This window comes from Rhinichthys klamathensis, unplaced genomic scaffold (genome assembly GCF_029890125.1).
Source record: "Rhinichthys klamathensis goyatoka isolate OS25496 unplaced genomic scaffold, OSU_Roscu_1.1 h1tg000009l_1, whole genome shotgun sequence".
Lineage (NCBI taxonomy): Eukaryota > Metazoa > Chordata > Actinopteri > Cypriniformes > Leuciscidae > Rhinichthys > Rhinichthys klamathensis.
Window position 1 is genome coordinate 4,867,733 of NW_026606562.1, and position 11,441 is coordinate 4,879,173.

Sequence of the window (11,441 nt, forward strand, 5' to 3'; positions counted from 1 at the left end):
ATAAGCAAGTTTAGAGTCCATGCAGACGGATGTAGATGCAAACAAATGTCTTTCTTTATTACTTGTGCTCCATTAAACATGATGAATACGTGTGAACAAGGAAACAAGTTCACACAAAGCCATACCTTGTGGACAGCATAAGACTAAAAGCCACCTTGTGAGCTACTCTGCTGTGTGGTCAAAACACTGTGTGCTTCCCAATTACCAACGCACACACTTGTTGCTCAGGTGCTCTAATTATACACAGCACCACCCAGTGGACAAAACTTTACCATACAACAAATGGCTCCTTCACATTTGATAACATTTAGTGACTGACCAGTTGTGTTTGCTGTTGAAACTGCTATTCTCAAACTGCATCAGTTCTATTTAACACTGCAGAAGGAATTGCTTGTTTGGTCATTTTATTTTTCATACTCATGTTTGGACCAGTGGATCACAATGCAGACACTCTGGACTCTTTTGACACACGAAACATCAACATTTGTATTATATGTGCTGAAAAAATGCTCCCAAGGTTGTGCACATTAATATGAATGGCTATAACTCTGTGAACAACATGAGATATTTTCACCAAACTTGACGTGTCCTATTGACACGAAACGTCAAATCCCACGAGAGTGTCTTATCAACTTGTTCACGTTATAATATCAGATATAAACATTGTTTTGCCGTTAGTCTGCTTAGCCTCTTAACTCTTGCTGTGCTCATGCTCTCTCACTCTCTGAATGCAATAGTTATTGTTAAATACTAAACTTAAAGCAGTGTTTTTAATTGTGTTATACTTATTTTGTAATTATCCTATTGTTTACATCTTTGTTCTTTTTTTTTTTACAACAAAGCAATCTAAAATAACAAAAAATTGTTTTTTAGTGATATGTACGGTGAAGATAAATCATATCAGACCTTTTGTATGTTTAATGTATAAATGAAAACCTAAGCAATGCCACTGAAAACTAAAGTGACACATTTCAGAGAAAGAGTTTTTTTATTTTATTTGTTTTATTTTTTATACAACTTACTGCATGAGTGTGCACACTGAACCTATACTTAGTTGAACCATTTGATTTTATTACAGCACTCAAGACTGTTCCCACTCTTCTTTCCAGTTCTGTTAAATTGCAAGGGCCTCTTATTGTATGTTAGCAACTGTAATTGTAAATCATTGTATGCTCTATTGCATTTACACATTTAGGACATTAGTACTTCAATAGCACCTGTTGGTGGAATCATCAAACTACAAATGCACAGAGTTTTCAAACCTAGAGTTGAATTTGAGGTTAGTGATATTGTGATTTTTGGCTAAATTATATCCTTAAGTGCAAATTATTTTAATCCACTCCAACATCTTTCCATTCCAACATGAGTTGGTGTTTTGCAAATCATAAATATGCGGAAAAAAAAAGTCTGGTAGCCATTTTTGTGTAATCTTTGATATAATCCATCCTGCTTCATATGATGTTGAAATTAATTGGAAAAATAAATAAATAAGTGCTGTGCGATCATAATTCCAGCTCTGACTTCCCCTCTCGTCTGTGTGGTCGAGGTTTGTGTTTCCGCTCACAGTACGAGATGTGTGAATGATCACTATAGCAGATATTATTCATCTGGATCAGATCATGAAGATCATACAGCTGCAGATCTGTGAGTTTCTCATGACACATTTGATTGAGTCAGTTTTCTTTTGATTTTATATCTTAATAAATGTGTATTTCTTTCTGTCATAGATCTGTTCATGTTGTATCGAGTCACAGAGAGTCTAACAAACACACCAGTAACTTTAGGATCTGATGTGATTATAACCTGTGATCTTGATATAAAGGAGATTTACTGGTACAAACTGAAATTACCGGATCCTCCAGTGTTGATCTTACGCACTTTCAGCAGAACAGTTGAAGGAGGAGGTGAATATGAAAACAGCATCTTTATACACAAATACTCAGTGAAAACTAACAGTCGTCTGTTCATCAAGAATATCACCATTGATGAATTAGGAGTTTATTATTGTGTGAAAACTAGTGAACCACTAAAATTCAACAACGGCACCAAAATCTACATCAGCGGTGAGTTATTTTATCATTTCATGTCTTTATAAACCACATGATGGATTACATATTGAATTTGAATATACTGTATGAAGAACTAATAATAGTTGTATTGTTCTGTTAAAGACTGAAATTGAAAGATTGAACTACAAACCTTTTACAGACTTTGTCCATAATAATATTACAGACTCGGTCCACAGGAATCAGACAGATGACGCTCCACAACACCAGATACCATGGAGAAATATGACCATCATCATATCTGTCCTGCTGAATGTGCTTCTGATCATTGCATTGATAGGTTATAACTTGTTTTAATACAGTAAAAGTCTCATTGAATCTCTGTTCCATCAATTTCCTATTATCACTGTAAAGCTGCTTTCAAAATCAAGATCTACACAAATGTAACAATATCCTATCTTATTTCAGACTTAATTTAGTTTATCATTTTGTTTGTTTAATCTGTCAAAAGGTGTTGTGATACGGTGATGTTTATTCACTGTTGTTTTCTTCAGGTGTGGTGAAGAACTGCCGTCATGCAACTAGAACATCTAAAAATAGTTCAGAGAAACCTCCAAGTACCACTGCAGCTCAGGTGAGAGTAATTGTGTAATGAATAATAGCTGAATTTTTTAATAATTAGCATACTATTTTCAAATAGTGTTGGTGACCCATTTTTGAATGAATATGTGATATTAAAAAACTACAGTACAGTATAACAACCACTAAAATGCATATTTGACTGTTGTACATTGCACTAGTTTCATGTCTCACATAACTGCACTTCTAATATGTCAGATCTCTATTACATGTCCATTTATAGATTTAATTGATTATTGATTATTCCTTACATGTGTGGCCATTCATTGCTAATATCCTAATCTTTCAGTTTGCTGAAGTCGAATCATCGATGCCTTCCAGTGGAAGCACTTCTTGCCAGGATCAGATCTACTCTCTTCTACAGCCAGTAAAAACAAAATAATGTATGATATTTAATGATTTGTAATATTCATAATTTGTATATAAAAATATAAAGTTTAACATTTCTGTAGTTCTATTTGTGGGAATTCATAGATTTAAACACTTTAGTTGCGTATTCTGATTCATATCAAATGCAGAGTATTGAACATGATCAGATTTGAAACAAAGTTGAACAACATCTGTTGTCATGGACTCATACTTGTATGAACACAGACAGTTAGTAATAATCAGTTCTGAGATTATTTGACACACAACAGTTAAAGTTATGAAAAGTAGAATTAAAATGTTTATTGGTTGAACATAAAGTGCTGAAAGTAGTAGTGGACACTGGGGCTATTTTCCAAAAGAGGAACTTGTCACAAAGACTACCTGTAAGTTATAAAGTTTTGAGTCCAATGGGTGTTTCCACGACTGGTGGTTTTAACCACGAGGTTCATCTGCAACAATGTGTAAACATGCAGTGTGGTCGATAATAAACTGTTCTGGTCTGGTATTAAATGTTTCTGTTTTGAATGGAGATCTTGCTTTTACAGCTCTTATTTGTTCAGATTAGCAGTGGAAGTTGCATGTAAACCACAGTCTAACGGGTTTCTTGGGCCTGAAGCATCTTCTTAGCCCAGTTTCATGAAACAATGCGACAAATAATCCTTCATTTTACCACAGATCAGATGGCACGTCTGAATATAAAATGCCTTGCATTATTTTTTCTCAAATGTTCTGCTACTTTTATGTTTCATTACGATTTGACTCACAGCTCATAATCACAGCTTTCAATGGCTTGCATATTAATAGTTTTTAATCTTTTTTAAGCTATTAAAACCCCCACTACTGCTCATATCTTCTTTGTGGTTGACACACGTGGCGAGACCAAGACTGTGATAGATAGACAAAAAATCTTTATAATGCATGCGCTGTAAGCTCCAAGATCACATGCCATTTTACGAAAACTCAGAAAAACCTTTTTTTTTTTTTGGAAGATGTTTCTTTTGACCACTGAATAATAGTCCAGTTGTGTCTTTGTGAACAGCGTTGACGTGTTTTGTGGGCGGAGCCTAACTGGTGGCAGAAACTCACAGTTCTGCTGTGGCAGTCTATGGAAGCCACGGAATAAAAGGTTTAAAAAATAATAAATACGTCATTTAGAGTTTATTTCACAATTCCGAGTTTATATCTCAGAATCAGAAGAATTGAGAGATATAAACTTGTTATTCTGTCTGTGAAATATTTAGGTTTAAATATTATTTCATGCTGTGACTATAGTACATTATGTCCCGTATGAACTGCGTATGTGAATATTATTTACTACATTATTTATCTTTACATCAAATTCATGCTTTAACATTCAGGTAATCATTGCAGGTTTCATCAGTCTGTCTGTTGTCTCATCATGGGCTTAATGTGGGCAATCCGCTAATGTTGGCTGCTCACAGAGAGCCTGCGGTGAGCCCAAAGCTGTGGGCCTGTTTAGGTTTGGTGTGGGCTGGTCCTAGCCCACTGCCTGCAAAAATCCAGCATGTTTGCTGGGATCTATTCTGTTGTACGTGTCCTACTTTAAAAAGCTCCTCAAACCGAACAAATATTTCAGGAGTCAAGGCCCATACTTAAAGCGAAATCGAAGAACGATTTGGTGTCATGTCATTTCGAACAAAATCAGACTGAAACGAAGTTGGTTTTAGGAGTTTGAAACAGCCAAAGCTGGTAAACTCATTTTTACTCCCATTGGTCCGTGACGATTACGTAATAAGTTGGTGTGCACAGAGGCTACGCCTTCTTTCACGTGAAAAACTTTTCGTGTTCAGTTGGCCTGTTCAGGCGGTTGAGGTCAGATGTTGTTTTGTGTTTATTTTGTTATTGAGAAAAAAGCATGCATCATATTTACTTATTCATTTAACCGTCATTCTCAGCCGCGTTGGCGGCATCAGATGTTCGATAACTACGGTGGCCGAGAGAGCTCAACGCGCTGCAACTGAAGAAAACACATGCAAATAGAAAAAAAACGCGTGCAAATACAAAAAAAAAAACGCGTGCAAATAAAAAAAAACACCCGAAATTAAGAAAACATCTTCATCAGTTTCACAACACACGTGTGCTCCAAATACTCACAACACCACCAAATACAGAAACGTGCTGCAAATAACACAGAGCACAACGGAAATGTTTCCAGGGGAACCAAATAAGTGACGAACCCGGCCGAGACGTGCTGGCATAGATATCCATAAATCTATACGTGCTGGTGCTTACAGCTTAAAATTATACTTTATTTATTTATTTATTTATTTATTTGTGCAAAACATACAGAGATTACATTTTTTTATGACATACAACTTGTATACAATGTACAAAATGTATTAACAATATGTTCAATGTCATCAGAATACAAATGAGAAAAGAACAATGAGCTGGAAACTAAAATAAATAAATAAAAAAGATAAAGAAGAAAAACCTGAAGGAAAGATATTTATCTATAAGTTACATCAGTTACACTGTACAAATTGTTTCATGTTATTACATTTTCATAAAGAAAAGTTTCGTAAGAAATGTTAGGGTCCAAAATTTTAAAGTTGAGACACACAGATATATAACGCATATTTTAAAAGCTTTTTTGTAAACTAAAAAAAAAAAAAGTATTTGCATCCGTTATGTTAACAGCATCATATTTCTGTCGTAAGACCAGCTCTTCAGCTGATGGACGCCGTGCTGCGTTGTCATGGGAACATCCCAGGTGAAAATAATGAGGAAATTACGTTGTCTTTCGTTGCTCCTTCATCAAGTGCGCTCCACACGGCTATAACAGCACACTAGAGCCCTGCTCACTCCACAGTCCCACTTTAAGGGCTCTGCAATCTGCCCTTCGAAGGGAGTATGGCATAGGGAAGCTCACGAGCAACAAGCACGTCCCAGCCGAGTTCGTCACTTATTTGGTTCCCCTGGAAACATTTCCGTTGTGGTCTGTGTTACTTGCAGCAAGTTTTCGGTATTTGGTTGTGTTGTGAACTTTTGCAGCACATTTCTGTATTTGGAGCACATGTGTGTTGTAAAACTGATGAAGATGTTTTTTGTTTTTATTTGCACGCGTGTTTTTCTATTTGCATGAGTTTTTTTTCTATTTGCATGTGTTTGCTTCAGTTGCAGCGCGTTGAGCTGTCTCGGCCACCGTAGATAACAGTATATCGCTGCTCACATATTTCGAACTTCGTTTTACCCCTAAACGAAGAACAAAAAAGGATTTTGCCGTGAGTATATCAGGGCCTTAAACATGTAACTGGTTATCTTGGCCTGTTAGCCCCTGTTGGTGGGTGGTGTAAAAAACCAAAACATGAACAAAACTATAAAAAAGTAAAAGAAATACAATCCGGGCTTATTTAAGTACATACTTATTTGCTTTGAGGATAAACAATGGTTTGTGTCGACCACAGAAGCAAATTACTGACTGCCAAACCGTCATTAGCGTTTACTTATATAATGGTTGTATAGGCTACAGTTGAAGAAAATATCAAATTAGTGTTATCCTTCCTGAGTCATATTGCTGTCTGTTACAAGTATAATTTTTTTTTTTTTTTTTTTTCACAAAGTGAAAAGACTAGGCTATATGCATTGTGATATGCAACAGAATAAAACACTACACGTGTGGTCAGACCAAGCCTGACTTAAACTTCCTCTTGATGTGTGAAGCACCGTTTTACAGCTATGAGGTAAAGTTTCATGAGAAAGTAACAAGACTCAAGACTAGGTCACTCTGAAAGTGTTTTAAGTTACCAGATTCCCTGGCTCTGAAATTGCGCACTTTCTCATCTACAACTCCTCATTACTACAATAATAGATTTAGACACAAATATTCAGTGCAAAGCAATCATCGCCTGTTCATATATAATGTCACTGTTGATGATTTGCGACTTTATTGCTGTGTGACCAAAGACGTCCATCCGAAATACAGCAATGACGGCAGACTGCACATCTTTGTTGAGTTCAGTCATCATGTTATTACACTACATACTTTTTACATACTTATAAAAAATGTTTGTAAAACCCTTTAATGGCTGCCTCTTACATTATAGTTGGTCTGTTGAATGGTCTTCTGATCATTGTGATTAGTTCCGAACTTCCTTGATAGAATTGCATTTGTTACTCTTCTGTTAAAAAAGAAGTGACTATTGTGATGCATGGACAATGCATGGGGTCCAAAAACAACATTGACTTTCATGAAATTCTTCTTTTTTTTTTCTTTTTATCTTTTGTGTTCCATAGATAATGTTTCTGAGTGTAGTAAATTGTTTGAATTTAAAGACAACAGCAATATTGTTTGCATTCTGCTTACATGCTATTGGTTTCCTGTTGCGTTGCAAGTCAACAGCACCTGTGCACCACTACAGCTGCTGAAAGCAAGAATACCTAACCATTGACCACATTTCCCATTGCATTTAATAAAATGTCATTTATATTCTGTCATTTGTATGCTGGGTTGGCAGTCAAACAGCAGAAGTCCAAAACTATCTATCCTCTATGTGTTTATTTTAGATAACCTGATAGTTTTCTTCAAGGTGAAGGGGGTGAAACTACTGCCGCTTCAATGTCCTGTTGAGTGATTTGTAATGAGTGATTATAATCAAGGTATTAATCAATATTTATCCGCCTACATATTAAATTATTTGATTTGTGTTTTTTTCTAGAAGTACATATATGGTTTCTGAAATGTGCACTCTCCATGTTTTTGAGAGAGACACCACACATGTTAAAATGTACTCGGTTACTAACGTAACCTCGGTTCTCTCTAGAAGCGGGAACAAGTACTGCGTAATATCTTATGCTAGGGGGAAACCTCTTTTCCACGAGATATTGAAGCCAAAAATTATCCTTAATTTTGAATTAATGTAAAACGTTGCGGCAGCGTGCAGACATAGGCAAGACGGCTCGCGTGCCTATTGGCTGTCCTGCGACAACTGCAGCAGCCTATCAAGAGAGGCCCTTGGTGACGTCAGATCCAATGGGGGCGCTTCCCGCCCACTATATCACCTCTCGCCAAAGCGGCGTGGCCTGGGCCTATAAATATAGCTCGATGGGCTGATATAGTCTGATTTTTCATCGCTGAAGTGAACCAGAGCGTGTTTGTCACGGGTGACAAATTTTAAAACCGGAACGCTAGATGTGAGCTGGAGTTTCCGGGGGGGACGACTTCCGGTGCGGGACCCAGGAAGTTCCGGTTGTAGCGACCGATGACGGAACTCATCACCAGTAATTAGAAAACGGTGCGGGACGAGAAGGGGGCGTTGTGATTGGAACACGCACCGACGGAAGAGAGGATAAATAGTAGTACCTCACTGTGGAGGGGGAGAAGCGGGAGCGGAAGCGGGGAGGCGGCAATGATGGTGTGTTTTTTCTGAGAGCCAGTCGAGCCTTTTCGACGGGTGACACCTGATCGCGCTGTGCTGGGGGCCGAACTGGACTCACGAAGCAGATGTGTTTGGCGGCCGAAAGCTGGGCCGAGGATACTTGTAGCAGGCTGGAGCCTGCCCGAAGAGAAAGATAAGTGACTTTGGGAACTGAATTTCGGCACAATTGATGCTTGTAGTGGACGACGGGGGAGGATTAACATTGAAGTAGGATGTGTCTGTTGCATTCGGATGTACTAAATACGTTGCCATTTTCCCACGGAGCTTCCAGCGAGTGGTGAACGGAGATCCACGCCTAGGCCTTGACTTTGTGAGTGCAGTGTTTTGCAGTGCTTCCCATGTCCTTCTTTTCACGTGTGTTTGTGTGTAAAGGTTTTCACCGGACATGAGAGTGGGGTGTTAGCCAAGGCAGTGGTGGGCCGGGATACTGCAACGCTGGTGAGATACGTACCTGCTCTCTCTGCTTGAGTCCTTTGAATGCACTGTAACGTTGATGAAGCATCGATCATCCTCTCTGCTTGAGTTCCATGAGTACGCAGCAACGCTGGTGAGATACGGACCTTCTCTCTCTCTGCTTGAGCCCTGTGAATACACTGTAACGTTGATGAAGCATCGATCATCCTCTCTGCTTGAGTTCCATGAGTACGCAGCAACGCTGGTGAGATACGGACCTTCTCTCTCTCTGCTTGAGCCCTGTGAATACACTGTAACGTTGATGAAGCATCGATCATCCACCTAGCTTGAGTCCCATAGGAATACAGTAACGCCGGTGAACCATGGAGCATTCGGTCCTTTGGAGTTCTGTGAAGATGCTGCGTTGGGAGACCCGAAGCCGCTTTCCCGTCTGGGCTCTGTGAAGAGGAGTTCCCTGGAGATCCATCACTGAGTCACGTTGCTTACCAAATAAAGCCCGCTGCTTTTAGATCTTTTATAAATTAATAAAGCATTAGTCCTTTTTACACTTTATCTGCCTGCCTGGTTGTTCTTGTGGTGTTGGCTCCTCACGGTGGTGCGTAGTTGAGGGGCGTGGCCGGTCATCTTGAGTCCGCCCCGACCTGTGCAGGTGACATGTTGCAGGCACGGCAAAGATACGCAGTACTCGTTCCCTCTTCTAGAGAGAACCGAGGTTACGTTAGTAACTGAGTATGTTCTCTTATGAGAGGTTCTCTCGTACTGCGTAATATCTTACGCTAAGGGAACACAGTGAAAAACGCCGTGCGTGCTGGGATCCAACACCAAAGTCCCAAGGGCAGGTGCCCGGGGCTCATATAGTGCATAATTATTAGGGACTCAAAGAGTCTGAGAAGAGAGGCTAGAAGCGTCATTCCCAATGAGTTAGCGTCCTAAGGGAGCTAATCACATCAACAGTGTTCCACACAGTCAGGGTGAAAATGTTCGGCCTGAACTGCGTAATGGAATGGTATTACTTTTGCCCATGGAGCTATTTTATCGATCAGCGAGCGGTGCTCAAGCGGTTGTAGTATTCTGAGCCGAAGCAACGGGGCAGACAATACTGATTTTTAGACCGAAAGTAGTTTAGCCTGCAAGGCGGGAACCTCTAGGTTATAAAACCTTATAAATGTAGACAGGGAGGCCCAGCCTGCCGCCATACAGTCAGCCTGTAAAGGTTTCGGGACCTGATGCCAGCCTGGCGATTTATGTAAGCCACCACTGACATGTCACCACGTCTTGGTCCGCTCAGACAACCTTTTATTTGGGGAAAAAAACGCCTCAGCGCGTTGTCGACTGCAATCATTTCTAGACAGTTTATGTGTAGGAGCTTCACTATGGGATGAATATAGTATCAAAATGATTAACACGTACAAGCACAATTATCAATGAACTTGATACATGTTGCAGAAATGTTTTATCCATGCCTTTAAACTTGCGTGTGCAAAATTCAAAATTGAATGAATGTGTAGCAATTTGTACAAATAGAGACATTTTTGTGAATACAAATGTTTTCTTTTGTATTAGTGTATCATAATTTGCGAATAGTCGATCTCATTTGATTCATTTGGATTTTGAGACTTTCTTTTTGCTGTTTTTAAGCATTTCACAACCCACACACAAACAACTACAAATGAATAGGCCTGGTGCTAATTATTAATGTGTGCACAACTACCCATTTATTTGACAAATTCACAAGTGTGCGTCGCTGCATTTAAACTTGTACAATACAACTTGTGTGTGCAAAGTCCAGAATCACATAAATGTGCAGCATTGTGTACAAATAGAGACATATTTGTTAATACAAAAGCTCAATTTTGTATTAATGTAGGCCAGAATTTGTGCGTGCAACAAGTAAGATGTGCATTTGTGGATGAGGTGACGCGTGTGCATTCATTGACTCGTTTCTGAGTTGATCCTTTTTGATTCATTTGGATTTTGAGACTTTCATTTCGCCGGTTTCGCCTTGCAAGATCCACACACAATGTCTGAGAAAACCTGCTAACGCTAGATGGCAGTATTCTGCTAAAACAGACAACGGCCGCGTAATCAAGTGATCTTCCAAATTTAAGACACTTAATGTGAGTGATATTGAAGCGCCAAATTTAATATACAATATAGGCCTACCTTATTAATAAAGCATACTTTATAGAGGCAATCAGATTATGAACAACACCCATAGAAAACCATTATAAAAAAACTCTCAGCAAGCGCGAGAGCTGCATGATCCTCTTCCAGGCAGGATGCAAATGACATGGCGGTCCCCGTCGCTGAGTGTGGCTCGACACGAGCGTTAGGAAAGAGGCATCTTTAAAAAGACGCTGGCTCTTTTAGAGAGGATAGAGAGAGGGAGAGTGTGAGTCGCGGCGGCGAACACACACTAGGCAGAGTAAAAAGGATATAACGCCGGAAAGCGTAGCAGGTACGGCGACTGAAGGTGGCGAGATGAAGGCCAGCGGTTTTAGATGCAGAGGGTCGTCCCGCAGAAAGCTTTTCTCAGACGGCGCTGCTTCTTCACTCCGGATCCAGCGATGCGTGAGCTTCGCTGAAGAGATGAAAAATCTGATTATATCAGCCC

The 11,441-nt window shown here is 39.4% G+C and overlaps 1 protein-coding gene across 1 annotated transcript; it reads left to right on the forward strand.

The window, feature by feature from the left end:
• Positions 1–1,485: 1,485 nt before the first annotated feature.
• On the forward strand, positions 1,486–9,299 carry LOC130094592 (uncharacterized). Its single transcript, XM_056260936.1, has 6 exons — positions 1,486–1,644; positions 1,728–2,063; positions 2,233–2,346; positions 2,561–2,640; positions 8,786–8,851; positions 9,153–9,299. The coding sequence occupies exons 1-6, from the start codon at positions 1,581–1,583 to the stop codon at positions 9,297–9,299; spliced, it is 807 nt and encodes a 268-aa protein (XP_056116911.1). The 5' UTR covers positions 1,486–1,580.
• The last annotated feature ends 2,142 nt before the right edge of the window (positions 9,300–11,441 follow it).